The sequence below is a fragment of the Pongo abelii genome, chromosome 3, assembly GCF_028885655.2.
Source record: "Pongo abelii isolate AG06213 chromosome 3, NHGRI_mPonAbe1-v2.0_pri, whole genome shotgun sequence".
Lineage (NCBI taxonomy): Eukaryota > Metazoa > Chordata > Mammalia > Primates > Hominidae > Pongo > Pongo abelii.
In genome coordinates, this window is record NC_071988.2 from 208,856,338 (window position 1) to 208,880,362 (window position 24,025).

The 24,025-nt window shown below is 43.1% G+C and overlaps 1 protein-coding gene across 1 annotated transcript; it reads right to left on the minus strand.

The window, feature by feature from the left end:
• Positions 1-710: 710 nt before the first annotated feature.
• MTNR1A (melatonin receptor 1A) lies at positions 711-24,025 on the minus strand. The gene is made up of 2 exons (XM_024246343.2): positions 23,836-24,025; positions 711-3,965 (listed from the first exon to the last, which is right to left on the minus strand). The coding sequence occupies exons 1-2, from the start codon at positions 24,023-24,025 to the stop codon at positions 3,097-3,099; spliced, it is 1,059 nt and encodes a 352-aa protein (XP_024102111.2). The 3' UTR covers positions 711-3,096.

Below are 24,025 nucleotides of genomic sequence, written 5' to 3' on the forward strand. Positions count from 1 at the left end.
CTGATAGAAGAAAAGACTATGATAGATGCTGATCCTTATTCCACGTCAAATGGCCTTGTATAGACTTTGCCTAACCAGAGTCTCAGATCCCACTGAGTGCTTTTAAAAAGGGGCATTTTTCCCTGTTATAACATAGGTACTATTTTTGGCCTCACAAAGCCTTCAGCCTAGGCAGTGAAATCCCAGCTGTAGACATATGCAAATAATCCTAGAATTCACAAATATGCCACAGAAAATATCGTTATCTCTTTTATGTCAACCCTCACATCACCACTAGTACTCCCACAGGCCGAGGGGAGACTGGCAAAGATTCTTTACACTGGAAACAAGTGGTTCTGATAGACTGCAGATACTTACCTCAATACAGGTTGATAGCTCATTAACACAGCTTAGTAGATTTCATGAAAAAGTCTGCTTCCTGGCCAGTGCGGTGGCTCATGCCTGTAATCTCAGCACTTTGGGAGGCCGAGGTGGATAGATACGAGGTCAAGAGATCGAGACCATCCTGACCAACACGGTAAAACCCCATCTCTACTAAAAATACAAAAATATTAGCTGGGCATGGTGGCACACACCTGTAGTCCCAGCTACTCGGGAGGCTGAGGCAGGAGAATTGCTTGAACCCAGAAGGCAGAGATTGCAGTGAGCCAAGATTGTGCCACTGCACTCCAGCCTGGTGACAGAGCAAGACTCTGTTTCCTGAAAAAAAAAAAAAAAGAAAAAGTCTGCTTTCTTGACTAAGGAGCACATCTCCAGTGATGCTACACGATACTACCCAGGTGCCCATTAGTACTATGCAACAGTCTTTTGGTAAGTCCTAATCTAATGGTCTTGAAAGAGTTAATCTTCCAAACAGACTACAAAATAATTTCTACACTGAAAATATCAAGCACAACTGATTACATATCTGAGTTTTTCAAGAGGAAGAAAACACAGAGCTAAGGACGCTCTACTTATTGATATCTCAGTAAGGAACCGGAGAAAACACCTCGAGTGATTATGAGACTTCTACACAGGGATTCTAGTAGGGGAAACCTGGGTACTTTAATTTGATCTTTATGAGTAGCTGTTTCGTTGGCAATATTCTATCTGATGGTAGTGAAAAATCATTTCAATATTTTAAAGTTACATACTTGATTTTCAGGTGAGCTACTCTTGGCAATTTTTTAAAGGGCACAGTTTTCTATTCACTGTGTTTGCTGACATACAATTCAAATATAGTACAATACAGAAATAAAGACATAAAATTCCATAAAGAACAAAGGAATCATACTGTGTACACTTAGCAACATAGTAATTCATACCAAGCATCAAGAAAAGAGTGTAAAATAAACTGTAAAAAGCACTCAGTTGAACATGGTTGATTTTTTAACTTTCAGTTATCTGAAATTTGGAACACTGGCCTAAATATTATCTTTACTATTTAAATGTGATTTTGATAAGAACTAAGAACTTTTACACATAAATGACTTGGGCAAAGTTTTGGAGACAACTTACACACACACACACACACACCCCCCAACAATGGCAAACATAATTTGGTGTTTTCTAAATATGCTTAATGAAAAGAATCATTAGCAAATATATGCAGATAACTTTTTGTCTCATGTATATAGTTGCAAATCAGCAATTTATTCTAGTATGTGACAGCTTTGCTACAGACTTTTAAAATACAAGAAAACATGGTTATCATCTGTAGCAAAACACTTGATACAACATACCTCACAGTAGTCTCCAATAGCCATTTGGGGTAAACTCCTGCCAAAGTTTTTGAAACCATAGTTTTGTGATGCATTTTTTCTCTCTCAGACTTTTAGTACTATTAGGGCAGTGAAATTCTAAAATGAATTATTGAAGAATATTGTTTTGCAGTATCTATAAAAGAAAAGCTATCTGGTTTCTGTTATTTACTTGCACAACTAAAGTGTCAATCTAGAACACATTCAGCACCGTATCAAAAAGTCTACAGCAACTTGATCCTTTGTCATTTTTAACTGAGCTCATTCGATAAATTAATGAATTAACAGAGATCAGTTCAAAACAGCTGCCCAGTGACACAATAATAAGCCAAATATCTAATAAAGTTAAATAAAATTTTATATATAACTGCTGCTTTAAAGTCCCAGGGTAATTGACATCTGAATAAGAGCTCTGTAATATAATTTAGTTTTTTTTGTTTTTTTTTTTTGAGGCAGAGTCTCCATTCTGTAGCCCAAGTTGGAGTGTACTGGCGCAATCTCGGCTCACCACAACCTCTGCCTCCGGGGCTCAAGGGATTCTCCTGCCTCAGTCTCCTGAGTAGCTGGGATTACAGGCGTGTGCCACCATGCCCAGCTAGTTTTTTGTATTTTGTTAGAGATAGGATTTCATCATGTTGCCCAGGGTGGTCTCGAACTCCTGAGCTCAGTTGATCTGCCTGCCTCAGCCTCCCAAAGTGCTGAGATTACAGGTGTGAGCCACTGTGCCCAGCCTATAATTTAGTTCTTTATCTGGTTGCATGCACAACTTGTAATATAGAGCAGCAAACATTTATGACCATGAGTATAGCTACCCAATGCTAACTCTGCCAACTGAAAGGTTTGTGGTGTTGGTTGTGGTTGTGACTGTTGATGAGCCATTAACTGATTTATGTTCAGCCTTTCCCTCTGTAATAAGAGGCACTCACCCCACTTTCATTGTTTGTTCCGTTTACAGAAAAAAAAATTGTTCCATTTGCTCATTTATAAATAAAATTGTCTATTCACTTTTCTGCTAGAAATCTTCAAAAAGTGAAGAAGAATGCAATTGCCCCTTTTGTGGCACTCATTTACAATAAAAGTTTGCACACTCCTTCCCCCGAATGCATATTCAGCAGCTTACTCTCACCCCAGCCCTGAACCACATGCCTCAGTTAACATGTAACTCTCCATACATTCTGTACTTCTCTTGACTAGCAGAATTGGAGGTGTTTATAACGCTGACAGCACATTAGCTCAGAAACTATGGCAGCAGCCAGGTAAAAGTTGGAAGTTTCCTCCACCACTCTGCTTTTCCAGACATCTGTCAAGAGCGAGGCCTTGCTCAGCGTGTCCATCTCACCTGGAATGCGGTGCTTTTTTAAACGGAGTCCACCTTTACTACATTATTGTTGGTCATCAGTGGAGACGGTTTGCATTTAACCCTATCGGCCACGTCGTTAGAGCTGTCCACAAAGAACATCCTGGCTGTACAGAGCGAGACTATAATTCTCCTGTATTCCTTCCTGAAATTTTGGTTCAGTAGCCCGTATATAATGGCATTGAGGCAGCTGTTGAAATACGCCATGTAGTAACTCGCCACAAACAGCCACTCTGGGATCCTAGGCACCATGCTGGCGGGGTCAGAGGCCACGGCCAGGCCAATGAAGTTCAGAGGAGCCCAGCAAATGGCAAAAAGGACAAAAACCACAAACATGGTGACAAAATTCCTGAAGTCCTGTGGTTTCAGTTTGGGTTTGCGGTCAGGTTTCACCCTCTGTCTGACCTGGAGAACCAGGATCCATATTCTCAGGTAACAGAAGATGACTATGATCATGGGGACGAGGAAGTGGAAAACCACCACGGCGATGGTGTAGGCGGAGCTGACGGACTGTGCGAAGGTGCACGAGTAGATCCTCGGGTCGTACTGGAGAGTCCCTGCTCGGAGATTGGGCAGGACCGCCGCCAGCGTCAGGAGCCATATGAGGAGCACGTAGCAGAGGGAGTTCTTGCTGCTGTACAGTTTGTCGTACTTGAGACTGTGACAGATGTAGCAGTAGCGATTGATGGCAATGCCGGTGATGTTGAATATGGAGCCGATGACGCTCAGGCCCATCAGGAACCCACTGATTTGGCAGTGCAGATAGCCCAGGTTCCACCCATTGTTAAATATTGACATCAGCACCAACGGGTATGGGTAAATGGCCACCACCAGGTCTGCCACCGCTAAGCTCACCACAAAGATGTTTCCTGAAAGAGAATCGTTTAGAAAATACAGTGAATACCAGCTCACAGTGGGTTTTCTGTTACAATTGTTAAAGAAGGAGCTGCTTCTGCAGCTCTGATGACCTGACGTCACAGCTGCGGCTGCACTGCAAATGAAGTGGAGGCCATTTCACAGGAAGCCAGTCCACTGCCGCTCCTGACATATCAAATCCACTGTTCACACATTCCCACCTCCCCAGAACAGGGCCTGTTCCGTGTTCAAAACTGCTGTCTTTCAAACCGTTCGGTTTCTCATCTCTTAAAAAGTCCTGAGATCAGAATACTTGCACTGCATCTGTTGTTCTGGAGCCTTCTACATCACCTGAGAAACCTCATATGATGTCAAGCCAGCCACAACTTCCTTAAGTTCAAGTCTTCATTCCCTCTGTAGTCCTTCAGCAGCTCTCAAGGGGCCTCTAGCTTCTGTTCTTGCTGATCCCATAGACAGGGAGTTAAGGGCAAGAGTGCTCTGTCGTCAGCCATCTGGATGAGAACATGGCTTCACTCCTTACTAACTGTCCAACCGGGGCAAGTTACTTGATCTCCCCAAGCATCTGCCTCCTCCCCTAGATGATGGGCTAATGAGCATCTTCCTCTTAGGGCTGTGGTGAGCATGAGATGAGACTATCTGTGGTGAGCGCCATGCACCGTGTCTTACACCATAGAAATGTTCTTATTCTACAACTCCCTCACCTTGAACCAAAGGAAAATGCAGAAATTCTCTTAGATTTTATGAAGAATTTATGTTACAAAACTTAAACCCTAAATAGTCTGTTAATTTTCTCAATTAATATAACAACACATATTTAATTACAGAAAAAAAACTCTAGTCACTTTTTAATTTTTATTTTTTTGAGACAGAGTCTTGTTCTGTCACCCAGTCTGGAGTGCAATGGTCTGATCTTGGCTCACTGCAACCTCCGCCTCCAGGGCTCAAGCAATCCTCCTACCTCAGCCTCCCAAGTAGCAGGGACCACAGGTACACACCACCACACCCAGCTGGTTTTTGTATTTTTGTAGAGACGGGGTTTTGCCATTTTGTCCAGGCTGCTCTCGAACTCCTGGGCTCCAGCCATCCACCCACCTCAGCCTCCCAAAGTGCTGGGATGGCAGGTGTGAGCCATTGCTCCCAGCTATGTTAGTCAAATTTTATGAGATGTTCTGCAAATATAGTTTTTTTCTTTTGCAGCTCTTCTGCCTTTGTTTCTTACTATTCCTTCTGCCTCGAGTGGCTCCTCACATCAACTTTCTAAATCCTGCCCGTTCTCCCAAGTCTATGTCAAACAGAAATGCCAGAAGCCTTTGCTCATTCGCCCACCTAGAGGTAAGAGCTTCCTCCTTTGAAGGGTCTTAAACCACTTTATACTGCTTTTTACTCAGATTAAATTACGATAAATTCAATTCAGTTTACATATTAAATGCATATATTTGGTGCTGGGGAAACAGGAATTGAGAGACAGGAAAAGCCAAAAAGATTACACTAGAGTGGCTGGGCGCAGTGGCTCAGGCCTGTAATCCCAACACTTTGGGAGGCCAAGGTGGGTGGATCACCTGAAGTCAGGAGTTCAGGACCAGCCTGGCCAACATGGTGACACCCCGTCTCTATTAAAAATACAAAAATTCACCGGGCACGGTGGCGGGCGCCTGTAATCCCAGCTACTTGGGAGGCTGAGCCAGGAGAATTGCTTGAACCCAGGAAGCAGAGGTTGCAGTGAGCAGAGATCGCGCCATTGCACTCCAGCCTGGGGAACAAGAGCAAAACTCTGTCTCAAAAAAGAAAAAGAAAATTACACTAGAGTAAGCAGCAGCACCAGAGCACGCACAGAACCAGAAGCAGTGAGGAAAGGGGTGCGCTAGACAGGGATGGAGGGAGCCCCAGGTGGAGGGACAGAAGATTTCGCCTTCTATACTATTGACCTGTAGGCCAGGCTTCCCTGCGTCTCCAGACGGTGGCCCTTGTGAATACCTTTCCTCATATTTGGGTCCTAGACCACACCCAATAAATACAGTGACTTTTGCTCATACACTCAATGAGTTCATTAAACTGTCACTTCCCAATATTTGAAATGAAACAGCCCATAGCAGTCATGATGAAAGAAAGGTAAAATTTGTGCCATTTATTTAGGAATTTCAGATAAATTGTCATAAAAGCAAATTCTTTAAAAATTGGTTGTATTCGTCCAAATTAAAGTTACAAAAGCAAATTTATTTTCCCACAGATCACTTTCAATTAGTGTTGAAACATTTAAATTCCTAAGAGGCATATTTTAATAAATTATTAGCTCAAAATGTTTAATGCTTTAAAAGTATCTATAATATGTGAAATTCTGTTCCAAATTAAACTGTCATTGTAACAGCACATTTGTACCCAGAATGTCATGATGACAAACTGGCCTAATATGGATTTATTTTTAAAAGGCTCAAAAATGAAATCACAAATGATGTCATAAATGTCTTTCATGGCTCGAATACCCTGCTTCATTTATTTTATAGTGATTACGTTGCATTACAATTCAAGCAATTACATTAATTAGATCATTAGTTTAATTCTTTGAATTAATCCCATTTTACAAATGCTTGGTGAAAATTAATTAAGCCACAGACTCCACACAGGTGCGGCTGTCAGGTAGCTCACATAAAACTTTAGCACAGGTGTTCACGTGTGCATGGGGGGTGTGTGGTGTCTGGGGGAGAAGGAAAAAGGGAATTTCCTTTTTTCTTTTATGAACTTCACCAGATAAGAGTAATTAAATCATCTAATTATAATTATACACATTATAAGTTCATCTATTCCATTCTGAAATCTATGTAACTCCAGACATATGGACAATCTACCCATTTTTACAGATATCCAGGACTGTATGCAACAAGCGTAATAATGCATTCTGAAATGTAAAATAATGTCTGTTCATGGGTAAGAATTTCTTTTCTGTTGAATATAGTTCCAATCCTTACTGTGGCAGAATCATAGAATCATAGGATGTTAAAATTGAGAGATGGGTTAATGACCTCCCTGGATAATTCCTACTTTTTAAAGATGAGAAAACAAAAATATAGAGTTAAATTGGATCAAGTTGTATGACTACTTAGTGAAAGAGTCAGGATTATACCAATGCTATGAACTGGTGAGTGTTGTTCAATGTTATTTCCCTGAGAAAGCTCCTGTGCTCCTACAGATACGAGACTCAGAAACTGGGCCCTGTGGCTACATCCTGGCTTACAGCCTCTCCAGGCACAATTCTAAAGAAGTGTATTAGAACTAGAACATTCTAAAGAGAAGATGGGGGAGGAAAACACCTAAGTCAGTATGCTGGCAACAAGACGAACAGCGATCAGCCTCGCGGTGATTAAAGGCACCAACTATAAAATGCACAGTCAATATTTGTTCCCAGGAATAAAACCTTAAATTGGAAGTGAAATATGGCATAGATATGAATAAAATAAGGTAACAGACAACTAAAATGTCAGATTGCCAGGAGTGCCTTCCTCAGAACTAGGCCCATGAGTCCGTTCTGGGAATGACACAGCAACGCGACGTTGCTTTTCTGTTTATCGTGATTATGTCTCTACTTCTCCCCATCTCCCACAGCCCCAGCTATCACCTCGGTGAGGACACTGCCTGTCTTAGACATCTTCTCCCTTCACCTTGAACAGTACCTGGCCGAGGGTTAATCGATGCACAGTGGGTTTATATTGTGTCAACTTCGCGAAGCTGAAAAGACTTTTCCTTGCACCGCTCCGGGTTAGTGTTCCCCACAAGAGGCAATTGCGTGAGATTTTGAAGGCAGAAGTGCAGCAGTAGCTTGCTCTCTGCGCTCAGAACGTCTGTGTCAAGTGCCAGATGCCACTGCAAGCTCGGCACTCCGAGTCTCATCTGCTGTCCTGCAGGGGGTGGGCAGCGGCAGTGTGCTCACAGCTTCTCCAGCTCCTGCTCACCTCCTCCTGGCTTGAGTTTCGACCATCCTCCAGAGCTCCAGTCCTTCCTCCCAGGTTCTAGCTTCCCCTGTGTCCCCTCCTAACATCCAAGGGATGTTAACTCCTTCTTAACTCTGTGGACTTTAGACAGCAGCACCAGACACAGAAGCGAAAACCTCAAATACGCTATTTAATCAGGTCACACAACTGCTCTAGCAATTTTGCTTCTTGGATTGATTGAACCCAGACTGATACAGAATTTGGTTCTGGAAGTGGACCAAGGAGAACCTTCAGGAGGGTTTCTCTGTATTGGTTTTGGGTTACCTGCAGTTGATTCTGTAATAGGACTAGATTTAAAGTATTAGAAACTCTATTTCCAGTAGTTAAGGGACACTGGTGGTCATGGCCTGCAGGGGCAAAACAATTCCTTAAAAGACCATCTGAGCCAGATGCAGTGGCTCATGCCTGTAATCCCAGCACTTTGGGAGGCTGAGGCAGGGGATCATGAGGTCACAAGATCAAGACCATCCTGGCCAACATGGTGAAACCCCATCTCTACTAAAAATACAAAAATTAGCTGGGCATGGTGGTGCACACCTGTAGTCTCAGCTACTAGGGAGGCTGAGGCAGGAGAATCGCTTGAACCCAGGAGGCGGAGGTTGCAGTGAGCTGAGATCGTGCCACTGTACTCCAGCCTGGCAACAGAGCAAGACTCCATAAAAAAAGAAAAAAAAAAAGACCACCTGTATTCACCTTCCAAGGTGAAAACAATGTCATTGCATCACCCTCCAACCACTAAGATGAAAAACAAAATATACCAACCATACAAAGGGTTGGACGTACTAAACCAACCCATTTCCTGAGTGACTCAAAAAGCTGTCAGTGTTGACTGGAGCCCAGAACAAGGCCCTGAAGGCTGCTCAGCCACCTGATCCATCTGATCCAATGGCTATGGTCTAAATGTGTCTCCGCCAAAATTTATGTGTTGACACTTAATCGCCAATGCGATAGTATTGAGAGGTGAGGCCTTTAGGAAGTGATTAAATCATGAGGGTGGAGCCCTTACAGATAAGATTAGTGCCTTTATAAAAGAGGTGCCAGGGAGTTGTTCATCCCTCCACCATGTGAGGACTCAGCATTCATCTGCTCCAGAAGACACAGCAAGAAGGCACCATCCTGGAAGCAGACAGCAGCTCTCACCAGACTCCAAATCTGCCAGTCCCTTCATTTTGGGCTTCCCAGCCTCCAGAACTATGAGAAACACATTTCAGTTATTTGCAACTTCCCAGGCTATATTGTTATAGCAGCAGGAACAGACTAAGACACCAATGGGGCTTGAATTGTTTATAGGGTTGTCCCTTCGTACCAGCAAGGACTGACTCCAGGATCTCCATAGACACCCAAATTCATGGATGCTTGTATTAGTCCATTCTCATGCTGCTGATAAAGACATACTTGAGACTGGGCAATTACAAAAGAAAGAGGCTTAATGGACTTACAGTTCCACGTGGCTGGGGAAGCCTCACAATCATGGTGGAAGGCAAAGAGGAGCAAGTCACATCTGACATGGATGGCAGCAGGCAAAGAGAGAGCTTGTGCAGGGAAACTCCCCCTTATAGAACCATCAGATCTTGTGAGACTTATTCACTATCTCGAGAACAGCATGGGAAAGACCTGCCCCCATGATTCAATTACCTCCCGCCAGGTCCCTGACAACACATGGTAATTCAAAATGAGATTTGGGTGGGGACACAGCCAAACCACATCAATGCTCAAGTCCCACAGTTGGCCCTGCAGAACCTGTGAATATGTGAAGTTGGCCGTCTATATCTTTGAGTTCCACATCCCTCAAATACTGTATTTTCAATCCATGATTGGTTGAATCCCCAGATGTGGAACCCATGGATATGGAGGGACCACTGCATGTTAATAGGAAGGCTGTAAGGAGGCCCTAGCAGGCATATTCAGATGACTCATAACACAGATCCTTAGTACTTTGCAGCAAATCTGTGCTCTCCTTTGCAGATACCATTTTTTACTTCCTACTTGGCCTTAGTAGAGTCTGAATGCTTGAACATAGACTCCCAAGTGACCATGTGATCTGAAAGCTGTCTCAAGGACCAGGTGCTGCTGTCTGACCTACCAAATCATAAAGTTGCCCATCACAGCATCAAACAGAAGCCGTACATCCAAGATCTGGCTCCAGCAGCTCCTGAAGGCACAGGGAAGATGCAAGAGCAAGTGGCTCAGAGGCCACAGCCCACATTCCCACCACCCTGCCTCCATTCCCTCGGCATGCTCCTATGGCCTCATGAGGACATGCCCCTGACCAGCTGAATAAGAAAGAAAAAAACCTTCTTGCCTGGTTTCCACATGGCTTTTCATGACCTACTGATACTACCTACCTGAAATTGGATGGTTGCAGCACTACAGACCCAATTCAGTACAGCCCTGAAAAACAAGGATAGAGGAAGACTCTCCCAGGAAACAGAACTTTGAGCAGCGCTTCAAACTGGTTGTTCATTTTTCCTGGAAGGAGAGAGGGCCACAGGTTCAGATCTGCACTGATTAATGGGCAGTGGCTAATGGTCAGCTAGATTCATGGGCAGTGGCTAATGGTCAGCTCGATCAGGTTGGAGACGCCTGATCTAGCTGACCATTAGCCACCGATCTAGCTGACCATTAGCCACCGATCTAGCTGACCATTAGCCACAGACCGGGTCCGTGACCTGTTAGGAACCAGGCTGCACAGCAGGAAGTGAGCGGCATGTGAGCAAGCATTACCGCCTAAGCTCCCCCTCCTGTCAGCTCACGGCGGTATTACATTCTCATAGGAGTGCGAACCCTATCGTGAACTCCGAGTGAGGGATCTAGGCTGCACACTCGTTATGAGAATCTAACTAATGCCTGATGGTTTGGGGTGGGACAGTTTCATCCCGAAACCATTCCCCCACCCCGTCCTGTGGAAAAATTGTCTTCCATGAAATTTGTCTTCCTGTTACCAAAAAGGTTAGAGAGCACTGAGCCAGACGGGCAAGGATTTGGAAGAAACGTAATTAGAACACCGGTTACGGGGCTCTGGAGAAGACGTAGCACACAGACCTCTCAGGATGGACACTCGGTGTGAAGGTATTTGTGTCTTGATGACGGGCAAGGATTTGGAAGAAACGTAATTAGAACACCGGTTACGGGGCTCTGGAGAAGACGTAGCACACAGACCTCTCAGGACGGACACTCGGTGTGAAGGTATTTGTGTCTTGATGATGCAACCTGTGTATATCAGTTAATCTGTCTTTGGCCACCAGTCCTTGACCAATGGGCTCACAAAGTTGTCATGGCAGCAAGGCTAGAAGTTATTCATGAGCTCAGCAACAGATTACTCCTCATGAAAACTGATCTGGATGCAACCACTGCTGCACTGCTGAATGTCCAGCCTGCCAAGAGTGGCGATAACACCAGCGGAGCACCGTTCCCTGGGAAAATCAGCCAGACGCTGCTGGTAGGTGGATTACATACCACTTCCATCATCAAAAGGAGCAGTGGTTTGTTCTGGCTGTAACAGAGGCATACTCTGAATATGGATTTGCCTTTCCTACCTTTTCAGGCCCTTAAATCTTCCAGCAACCTAACATCCACGGACGTACAGGACGTTCTCCACCATGATGGTATTCCTCATGGCGTTGCTTTTGACTAAGGAATTCCTCTGACAGAAAATGAAGTATAGCAATGGGGCCATGTCCTGGGAATTCACTGCCCTTACCAGGTTTCCCATCTCAAAACAGCTGACCTGACAGATTGGTAGAATGGCTTTTGAAGGTTCAGTTTCAGCACCAGGTGGGTGAGCCTAGGGTACAGATCCCTATCATGTGGCACCTGCTCGAAATCAGTGATTAACATAGAATGTTGTTCATCCCATGGCCAGGATTCATGGATCAGAAAATCAAGGGTGAAAATGGCAGCTCATCCTCTCAAATTACCCTGGTGATACCCTAGCAAAATGTTTGCTTCCTTTCTCTGAAACTTTAGGTTCTGTTGGTCTAAAGTCTTAGTTCCCAAGGGAGCAATGCTTCCACCAGGAGACACCTCATTGGTTTCATTAAACTGGAAATTGAGGCTAGGCACAGATCCTGGCACTTTGGGAGGCTGGAGTGAGTGGATCACTTGAGCCCAGGGGTTCAAGACCTGCCTGAGCAACATGGTGAAACTCCATCTCTACAAAAAATAAATTAGCCAGGCATGCAGGTGCATATCTGTATTCCCAGTTACTCGGGAGGCTAAGGTGGAAGAATCACTTGAGCCTAAGAGTTCAAGGCTGCAGGGAGCCATGATGGCACCACTGAACTCCACCTCAGGCGACAGAGCAAGATCCTGTCTCAAAAAAAAGAAAACCAAAAAACTGGAGGTTGAGAGTGCCACCTGCTATTTGGGGCACCTCATTCTAGTGAATCAATAGACAAAGAGGGGGGTTACTGTGCTTAACGTGTTTAGTCCTGATTATCAAGGGGAAACTGGGTTATTATTACACAATAGGAGCAAGGAAGTATAGATCTGGCATGCCAGAAATCCCTAGAGTGCCTCAGTACTCCCATGCCCTAGGATTGAAGCCAATGGGAAACCAAAATAACCCAATACAGGCAGGAATGACAGTGTCCCAGAGTGTTAGGAATGAAGGCTTCAGCCACCAGAACATGCAAAGGGCCAGAGGGCAGAGGAAGTGAGGAGGGAATGGTAGTTCCAAATACCCACTACGGCCACCTGGCCAACAGTAGAAATGAGGGCTAAAATAATTATGAGTATTTCCTGCTTGCTTTACCATGAACAATTTGTGAATATAGTAATAACTTTGTGTCTCTTTCCCTCTGCTATTCCCCTACCATCTCATATAAGATGTGTTAGTGAACCTTGTATCTCAGAATTTAAGTTATAGGATATCAAATGGGGAATGTGACTCAACTAGAACAATAAAAATCATGTAAAGTTGGATAAAGAGACTGTACTTTCTTTTACAAAGAGGGTTAATGTATTTTCAATTTTACAAGGGAAGCATAATTTTGATGTTTCCTTTATTTTGAAGTTAAATATGGTTAAAAGATATAGATAGAACCCCAGTTGCCAAGGGGTGGACTGTGTTGAATTAGTATTGTGTCAACTTAGCTAAATTGGAACTATGCTCCCTAGAATTCTGTTTTCTGCATAATTATAGGATAGCCTCATCCACAAAAGAATTTTGTATAAGATTTGGAAGGTGGAAATGAAGCAGCAGCTATTTTTTTCATTTTTTCTTCTTGAGATGGAGTCTGGCTCTGTCGCCAGGCTGGAATGCAGTGGTGCGATCTTGGCTCACTGCAACCTCCACCGTCCCCCACCCCCACTGGCTTCAAGCAATTCTCCTGCCTCAGCCTCCTGAGTAGCTGGGACTACAGGTGCATGCCACCATGCCCAGCTAATTTTTGTATTTTTAGTTGAGATGGGGTTTCACCATATTGGCCAGGATAGTCTCAATCTCTTGACCTCATGATCCACCCACCTCGGCCTCCCAAAGTACTGGGATTACAGGCGTGATTCACCATGCCCGGCCTGCAGCAGCCATTTGTGTAATGCTTTTTTATGCTAGATATGCCATTATTAACTAGTGAAAGTCTTAACTAAGTAAATCTACAGGAACTTTCTATCCTGAGCCAGACTCTTACCTTTTATCAGTCATTTCTGCTCTTTTTTAGAAATCCCACACTGCAATCCTCAGGCTGATTTGCATTTGAATGAATACTTCTGCATCACTTTGCTTTTTTGTGAATTACAGAGAAATCTATCAACCTATCTGACACTGTGCAAAGTTTGCACCCTGTGTCTGAAGTTTTCATGAACAATGAAAATGTGTATTTCTGAAAAACTTCTGTTTCTACAGCTCTAGCCATCTTTTTCCTCATTTGATAATCTCCAAATCTGTGCAATGATTAACCCTGCAGACACTATTTCCTTCTGCGTGTGGGTTAGCAGGGCCCATTACCACAGCAAGCCTGGGCTCCAGGCGGCTTCTGCTCATCCTCTGTCTTTCACGGTGTTGTCGTAGACGCTGCTGGCGCATTTCTCCCCAAAGTGTCTGTGAGTTCTGGGCGCCTTCATTTGGCAAGGACTACATCCTTCCCTAGAGTCTACCTTCACTGATCAAAGAGCCACTGAATGGAGTACAAATGACCAGTCCCTTTGCCTCAAGTAATGGCAACTCCGCTGGATTTATGCCCAGAGGCCCCAACTTACGGATGAGGCTTTCCCTGAGACCCCATCCCTCCCTGACCCTTTCCCCTGCCCTGATCTGCTCTCCTCTGTTTCTTACAAGCTCCCCCTGAGAGCGCTCCCTCAGCAAAGCACGAGTACCAAGCTCTGTCTCAGGTTCTGTTTCTAGCAAACCTGAAATAGACCTTCAGCTCTATGATGAGGTTGGGTGGTTTCCTAAAGAGGTCACTGGCTTCTAGATAGAAAAAAGGAGCTACTTACTATGGTGTCTTACAGACACAAACCAACCATACTGGGTAGGAGTTACAGACTGTAGCTGCCTCCCAGCACTGCTCTTCCATACTTCCATCCTCACTACGTGTGCATCTGCTTCCAATATCAAGGCAACATGAAAACACACACATTCGCACAGCAGTTTGTCTCCTCTGAGACTCAGGTCCTCACTGTGGACGTGAACCTTCACATTCTCACGGTGAGCACAGAGCCTGGCACATAATAGGTGCTCAGAAATAATTTGCTGATTGAACTAACGCACCCTTTGGCCTCTGAACTACTCCCTCAGAAAAGCAGAAATTATTTGCGCTTCTGCTCGTATCCACTAAGATGCTGGTTTCCCAGCAGGTCAATATTCACTCCTTCTTTCATTTCAGCCTGGACTTTAACCATGTGGAAAGCAAGATTAGAGGCCCCCTGAGTAGTACTCTTCATGAAGACTAAAAGAAACTGAGTGTGCCTGAGCTTAAGCATCACAAAGACCAGTAATAAAGAATTGTTTACAAACTTGGTTTGTATTTTTTAAAATTCCACATGCATACATGTTACCTGTATGACAAGGGAAAGCTGAGCTACTGCAGGTGTGTAGGGAATATACTCCGGCAGTACAAGGGAAAGGGAAGGGCTTTACTTCGAGGCATCGAAGCACACAGTCAATGTTTTAGATTCTTAAATGTAAAGAGACTATACCTTAGAAATGTGTCTTTTCAGATTACTAGAGGCAGTGTGCACCATGAGTGTAGAAACAAAAGCCAGATTCAGGTCCTAGCTATGCCACTTGCTAACGTGACCTCAGGTAAGTCACAGCTTCCCACAGCCTCAGTCTCTTAATATGGAATAAATCAAGTTGCTTAGGGCCGTGGAGAGGATTTGAGGGCATGTGGCCCATCTTCCTTTGCAGGATTATTCACTCATGTCTTATTTCTGTTCCCCTGTGATGGAAACCACACGTCTTGCTTCACGGAAGTTTCCTCCCTGGCACACAGTCCTGGCTAGGGAGGATCCTCCCTGATCCCTGCAATGGAACAGGGGTCTCTCCATAGCCAATAAGCCTCCTCTCACCCCCCGCCCCTCCTGCCATCAGCCTCACTGCTCCCCCCCACCTTCCACACACGGCTGTCCACAGCACACATGACAGCTCATCACCCCGCAATACCCAGGCTTAAATAGCCCCGCAGTATTCAGTGACATTCTTGGTGACTCCTTCTCCCAACCTTTAACTCCTTAAACTCTCCAAACTATAATACCCTTTCCATGTGACATGCCATCCGCATCACACCCCATTCATGGCACATGTCGTCCGCATCACACCCCATTCATGGCACATGTCGTCCGCATCACACCCCATTCATGAGACACTCTGCTCACCTTGCGCCCTGTTCATACAACACACCAGTCACCTCGCTCCCTGTTCATGTGACATGCCATCCACACCACACCCTGTTCATGGGACACATCATACACCTCACACCCTGTTCAAAGGACACACCGTCCTCCTCAAACCCCGTTCATGAGACACATCATCTGCCTCACACAGTGTTCATGGGACACACTGTCCCCCTCACAGCCTGTTCATGGGACACACTGTCCATACCACACCCCGTTCGTGGGACACACCGTCCGCCTCACACCCTGTTCATGGGACACACTGTCCACACCACACCCTGTTCATGGGACACACTATCCACACCACACCCTGTTCATGGGACACACTGCCCTCCTCACACCCTGTTCCTGGGACATGCTGTACACATCACACCCTGTTCCTGGGACACACCATCCTCCCACACCTGGTTCACGGTACTTGCTGTTGTTTGAACACCCTGTTCCATCTGAGCACCTCAGGGCTCCGTTGCCTCCTGGACTCCACGTGTCCTCCTGGCTCATCCCTCTCTCTCTCTATCCCACTCTGTCTCCAGTTCCCCATCTGGTCTCTAAGTTGACTATTGACTGCTTCTGTAGAGAAAATTAGTAGACCTTGGCACTGCTTTCTATTTTACACAGTATTGTACACTGTACACTTTACATTGTACACTGTATTGCATATACACTGTATACACAATACGAGAGACCAAGGGCACCTGAGGTGTCTTTAAGAAATCATACACATTCCTGCTTGTCCCCATTTGGATTTCAGTCAGTGTTAAAGGTGTAACATCCTGCAAATAATCCTGCTCATTTTCTACGCCCAGTTACTGTCTTCTGTGAAGGGTGGTTTAGTGAGGCATTTGTAACTTGTAAAACATCCACAGTACAGCCTGACTGGTTCAGCCTTTCACGCTTAAATGGAAGACGAATTACTGATACTGTACCTTTATTCGTCTTAGAGAATTTAGGATGAAACTTTAACAAAAACAAAATCATAATCCTTCAGCGACATTAACAGGCAATCAAAAAAAAAAAACTATATGAACTCTCTTTAGGGTAGGAGTCTTTTTTCCCTTAGGCACTTTTCCAAACCTTGAAGGACTCAGTGAAAACCCCATCGTAAATAAACAGATTAACTGCACTAAATAATAACTCTAAATTGTTAAATCCAAAAGAGAGTTTTATTAAAAATGGTATAATCATAATAGAACCCTATTTATATGTGAAAGTTAAATCAATGAGAGGAAAATAAGTTAACACTACAAAAGTATAAAATAATAATCTCATAAAAGTAATTTTTCAAAAGTTAAAACTTTGACTCTATTTTTATATACTTACAGAGTATTTAAAGATCTGTAAGTGTGAAATATTGCATTCTGCCTTAAAAATAAAAATATGTTTACACATCAGAACTCTACACCAAGAATACTAACAAAAGGAATTTATTCTGCTGCTGGGAATGTTATATTTAATTCATAATGCACTTTAAGTATACAGCAAGCCATTTAGTCCTTACAATATTAGTATTGTCCCAAATTAACCAGTGAGGAAACTGAACAAATTAGGTCACTTGCCCTACGTCACACGCATGGGATGGCAGAGCCCGGGTTTTACTCCAGGCATCTGGTTCCAGAGGCCATGTGCTTCAGAGGGACATATCCCAAAAAAAATGACCTATAATAGCACTAATCTTCCATAAATAAGGAATGCTTAGTCTATAAAGATATATATATATATATTATATATGTAAAACCATCTTTTAAAAAAAGTACATGGTAAAAGACTATATGACACCTACACAGACATATACACAAATAAGAACAGTTGGAAGTATTCCAAATTCAGAGGGAACAATGAAAAGAGCTAAAAAGATAAGTAAATAATAAAAGGAAAAAATGGAATGAAAACTAACTGGCAAAAAAATCTTAAAAGTAAAAATTGCAATTTAAACCGCATCTTAAAATAAAAATGAGTGAACCAGAATTTTCTCTTGAAACAAAATTGTGTCCTAAGCGCCTATAGACGGACAGAGGAGGCATCCAGCAAGTATTTAAATAAAGAAGGAGGGAATGAATGCATGAAGGATGAAAGCACGTTATCCCTTCAAAGATCATAAGAGTTTTATATTCCTAAACATGTTCAGAAAATCATCAAAGAGGAAATACTAATTACTGATTACACATTTTTATAATCCACCACTTAATAACTATGTGAAGAAACAAGTATAAATGTAAGTGAGCAGGCTAGTTCTCCAGCAGGCGTTTCTTCAAAAGACCTGAAGCCAGTGTATTCTTCACTAATAGTTATGCCGTGTCTCTATCACTGATCAGTTTCTTTGAAATTCTCTCACTAATTCTGTCTCAATCTGCTGCTATTTCACATGTGAACTAGTTTTCACATCTCCCAGTTATTACGTTGTTCTCTCCTCCTAAGATAACAACTTTAAAAAACTCTCATGATTGCTTTAAGCTCCAGCTACCATCTACCAACCACTTTTGCATTTCTCTTGAAAAAGTTTTCTGCTATATAAATATGCTCCTATTTTCATACCTTTGTACTCCATGTCTTATCTTTGTTTGAAAATAAAAAGAACACACATTTCTAAAGTGCCTTGATAGAAAGTAATCTCTTTGAAAGTAGGAGACACGTTTGACCCAAGCTTAGCACAGGACCTTGAATTTTGACAAACCCTCAAAAATTTACCAACCATTTACATTCTGCCTTATACTGTAGGAATGCAGTATTTATCCAGATAAATGTTCAATTCAATAAGCACCAAAACTACTCAGTATCAAAGCAAGTGAGCACGCTTTTAAACCGTATGCTTAACAACTCAAATTCACCTCCATTAACCTGAATAATATTCAGCACCATGCAAATGCATTTTCTTTCCTGTCTCTTCTTCTGAGACTGATTCCTTCAATGGGATTGCCGAAAGTGTACAGCTCTGTAGAAAGACAAGTGTTTGAGCACTTCATCCAGAGAATCCAGCAGTTTATTTATCTGCAGCATTATTTAGTTGCACTAAAAATCACAGAGATATCACATACAGCTCTCAGGTTTCTGGTCACCTTGATTATTTGAGAGGGGCAGAAGTGAGGCTGCTGATCATCTTCATGAAGAGGCAGAGATGGCACCAATGATACTGTGCAGAGTTCTGTGCATGCATAAATGCTTCTTTAACAACAATCCACTAATTGCCTCTTTGGTACTAGAAAACTCTAAAGGAGTATGTGAGTTTCCTTTTTAAAAGAAAGGGTATTTCTGTCAGCGAGGCAACTTACAAATACTTAGAAAAAAAGGGAAAGCTCAAGCCACCTTGTAAATATCTTACCATTCACTTTGGTTATTCTGGTGATTATTTTTAAAAGGTGCTAAGGAACAATGGGCAGAGCGAGCTCCAAAGACTCTGTGGAGATTTAAAGTGATTTCCAAGGCATGATACTTTTCAGTGTAGATATTTTTAAAACAGAACCATCAAATGGCAGTAAATGCTAATAGAAGGAGGTTTAATCTAGGACTATTTTATCCTAGGTTAACTCCTAAAATTGCCAAGAGAAAAATGATGCTGAAAGCCAGCAAAAGTAAACTCTATCTTATCTGTGATTAATTTAACACTGAAAATTCCTGCCAGAAATACATTCTTACGAAATGAATAGCTGGAGGAACCAAAGATCAGACCCAAATTCAATCATGTATTTGAGAGTCTGAAACTACTGTCATAAGATTTACAGGGGATTCTGGGAATTACTTTGACATATTTGTAAAAACTTAGGGTTCCGTAACAATGTACTATACAAACCAGGATAGAAAGTCATAGAAATCTGAACAACAGCTAAGAATACAAGGGGGAAAAATCAATAAAATGTCTCTAAAGTAAAAAATTGCCTTGAATCAGTAATTTCAAATATTGTGGAAAGCAACAGGAGGGAAACTACAGCAGCGCCAACAAGAAACCTCTCGGCTTGGAGATTGCATGAAGTGGGGTTAGCTTGAAATCAGTTTCCAAGTCTGTACAGTACAAGTTACGTCGTAGGTTTTTTAATGGTAGCATGCTTGCCCAAGGAAGTTACTGTAGCTTCTAGAGTTGATTCACTTAAAATTAGAGAACAGCTGAATATCAAAATAATCAGTATTTAAATCTCAGGCCTTCTTGCTGCAGAGAGATAATGGTTGTTACAAAAGGGAAAACTCCGACAATGGAGATTTTGTGTGTTTTGCATAATGTCACAAATGGGAATTCGATTCTACACCTTCCATTTCTGGCTGACTTCACTATTTTCCAGTTCATATTGTCTACTTGTATTTTTAAAACATACACTTAAAAATAAATGAACACTTAAAAAATAAAAACAATCTAAAAAGAACTAATCACCAGATGCATACTGGTGTTAACATCATAATACTATTATTTGTACCTCAAAATGATAGGTAGGTGGGTAGGTAGGTGGATGGATGGATAGATAGATGGATGGATGGACGATGGGTGGGTGGATGGATGAATGGGTGGTTGGATGTATAGGTGGGTGGATGGGTAGGTAGGTGGACTGATGGGCAGAATCTAAATTTATCCTTCTAGTATCCCTGTAAGATAAGTGGCATCTTAAAACAGCCACGGTACATCCAAGATTTGAACCAGATATCTGAGGCCCAAAGTCCACATTCGCTCCATACTCTATGCATCCTCTCTGAGTGGTAATGCAGAATAGATAAATATAACATTCTATAGAGACCTGAAAGAAACAAGTGCAAGAGCGGCTTAGCACAGTGTCAGCCATCCAGCCATAGAGCCATTCTGGGAAACGATTTTTTAAAACATATACTGACAAGTTTACCCTACTGTGCACACAGATTAAATAATAATAATAATGATAAGCTGCTTTTGACAGGTATCTTTCTAAAATGTATTATATCCCTGTCTTCTTAAGTAGAACACACCACTCATGATGACACCTCTCATTGATGAATCAGGTGATGATAATAAATATGTTACTACACTGTGCTGCTTTCAGGAGCAGTGAATGGTGAGCAGGGTTATTTACATCTTCACAATGTAAGCACAAAAGGTTGTGCTTGTTCTGTTTCTCAGATCTGCATTTAATGAGTCTATTTCAACCCATACTGCTTGCTATTATGTGCTATTTCTTTAAATGTGTCGATCTTCCTCCTAATTTCCTGCTCATAGTCTACAGGGACCTAGACACCAGCATCACAGTTTCGTGGCACTCTAAGTTAGAACAAATCCGCTGTAGGTCAGAGCCTGTCATTTTTGCTAATTTCCATTTATTGGCTGTATTCTACCTCAGTTAGATTGCCAGATAATTGAATTTTGAATAGGCAAGGTAGTATTGTATTCTTGCCTGATATTTTGTAAAATAAGTTTTATTTAAGTATAATGTACATATAGAAAAGTGCACGAATCATAGGTCTATAGCACAATGATTTCCAACAAACAGAGCACACCCTTGTTAGGTGTACCCAGAAAACAAACAAGCCAACACAGTATTACTCTTCAAAGTATTCTCATACGCACCATTTCACTACAGTCATTGCAACACTCTTATGAGGCTAAAAGGTTAGGTATTATCTGCAATTCGACAAATGTGGAAAATGAAGTTTGGTATTTAGCTTCACTGATTTCTGAAATCAGAAGGTGCACAGCCAGGATCTAATCCCAGCGTTCCATTGCAGGAATCGTCCATTATGCTACCAAATTTACTCAGAAGATATGACATGGTAGCATCACTTCTAGTATCAAATTGTGGACAACAGTAGAGCGAATATTCTGTTGGTACCACAGATGCCAGTGGTTGTTTGCAGCCTGCCTCGGCTGTGGCTGTCCCGTGTTCCCGCCATGCAGGTTGTTAGCCATTTTTAATTTATTCCCTGGAAAGTCAAATGTCAACACAGTCCCTTGAGGAGAGTAAGGTGGCATAAATCACCGCAATTATACAGCTTTCCAAAGGAAAGTGATGGTTCAAAGCCTAGATGCCTTCACATTCTCATTTCTTCCATTCTCTTCTTCCCAACATTTCATCCTTAAAGCCAACAAAATTAATTTAGCTGAAATGAGAGGTCTGAAAATCATCAAAACTTTTAATAAGCATACTAAAACTTATATTTGAATCAGCTATCCTTATCACTGTTTCAAATTACCATCCATTCCAGAAATCCTCAAATGGCTTGAACTGCACATATAAACAAAAAATCCCTATTATAAAAATATGAAACTTCTAAAGCTGTGCGGATTAAAGCTCACTAAGGGTCTCCCAGGCAGCTACAGGAATATCCTCTTAAGAGCATGCCTTAGCAAATAAAATACAAAGTGTGTGTAAGGAGTTCTTAAGTTCTTAAGTTCTTCTTCAGAAAACACAAGAAGTAAAATTGTTCAGGCGTGAACATTTTTTACTTTTTATTTTATTTTTTTGAGATGGAGTTTCACTCTTGTTGCCCAGGCTGGAGTGCAATGGCACGATCTCTGCTCACTGCAACTTCTGCCTCCCGGGTTCAAGCGATTCTCCTGCCTCAGGCTTCCAAGTAGTTGGGATTACAGCCGTGGGCCACCACATTCAGCTAGTTTTTTGTATTTTTAGTAGAGACGGAGTTTCACCATGTTGGCCAGCTGGTCTCGAACTCCTGACCTCAGGTGATCCACCCACCTCGGCCTCCCAAAATGCTGGGATTACAGGCGTGAGCCACTGCGCCCAGCCTTGAACACTTTTTAAAGGTTCTGCAGGATTCAAACTTCCCAAATGCTGCAGGTGGTGACAGCAAGGAAGCGGGGCGAGCTCTGGAGGCCAGCTCTGCTCACACTTACAGTCCCTGTGAACAATCGGCAGCCCCAGTTTATCCTCTGTAAGGTGAGTTAACAACGGCACCACACCACAAGGCTGCACTAGGATTCAGTTAACCCAGTGCTCACAACGTGTTTGGTCCAAAGAAAGTCGTTTTTATAGCTAGGAAAGAAAGAGCCTCTTCTCGAAGGCAGAATTCCTCCAGTTTATATCAATCACCTACGAAGTGAGCTTATTCAGTTTACTGACTCAAACTCAATTCATATTACTAGGTGCTTAACTAACTAATTCTCAAACTACAAACTGTAAAAGCATTACTGGGGGTCGGGTGGGGGAGGCAGGGCAGGGGTGAGCCTCCCCAAAAGGAGCTAAGCAAAATTAGAGCTTTTCTTAACCAACAGGTTAAAACGAAAATATTGATCTTGGCAGACATGTAAGTGCACGTTTCCTTCCCCACCCCTTCTCCCAAAAGTGCCTCCAAATAAAAAACTAGTTTCTTCAGAGAACCAAGCATCTAATCAACACTTAGAGGTCTGAACATCCAGTATCCTAAGAACAAACTGTCCACAGGTTGCCACCAGAACAAACCAGTTCAATGCATTGCTCGGAGGAAAAAGCAAGTTTAACTCAAGCACAAAATTATCAGTAGCTGCATATTATATGTAAGTGTACTCTTTCCTGCTCACACCTGGCTACCTGCCTACTCTAACACAACAACTTCCGTTTTTAAAGTGTCAACTTGTTTACTTGGAGGAGCTGCGGCCTGCCGGACACAGCATGTTTAGGAGCGTCTTTTTCCACTGTAGGCTCGTAACTACAGACTACTCCGAACAACAAAACCACGGCGGCTGCTCCATCATTTTGCCAGCGTGTATGTTTCCATATTTTAACAATGTTAGGAAAACTAAATCACATGTAAGACCAAGCAATTGATCAGTTCGTTGCAGAGGCTGCTTGAGGAACTTTCTGCAGCCTGGACCTGATGCTTCTCAATCTAATAAACCTCAGACGGGACAACCAGACTGGGGTGTCCCCATAGGAAAGAGAACCCGACTCTGGTGGAGTGTCCCACCTCTTAGGGGCTGTGACTCCGTGTCTGATGAAAAGGCACTTTCAATGGGTAGGCTGGAGAAGAGTCCTCTCTAATAATAAAAACAACTCCAAGTCCGCAGTGTTTAGGAAAAAGAACCAAGTGCTTGGGGAAGGCTGGCTGCCCGCGGAGAGGCGCTGCGTCCGGAGCGCTGGCCCAGGGGAGGCGGCGCGGGCCCTACCTGCGTTCCTGAGCTTCTTGTTCCGATACACCGACAGGATGACCAGGAGGTTGCCCAGGATGTCCACCACGATGGTGAAGATGAGGACGCAGGCCAGGGCGGACGCCAGCCACGAGGGCTGCGGCCGCGCGCCGTCCCCGCCGGGCCCGGGCTGCGAGGCATTGGGCAGCGCGCTGCCGTTGCCCTGCAT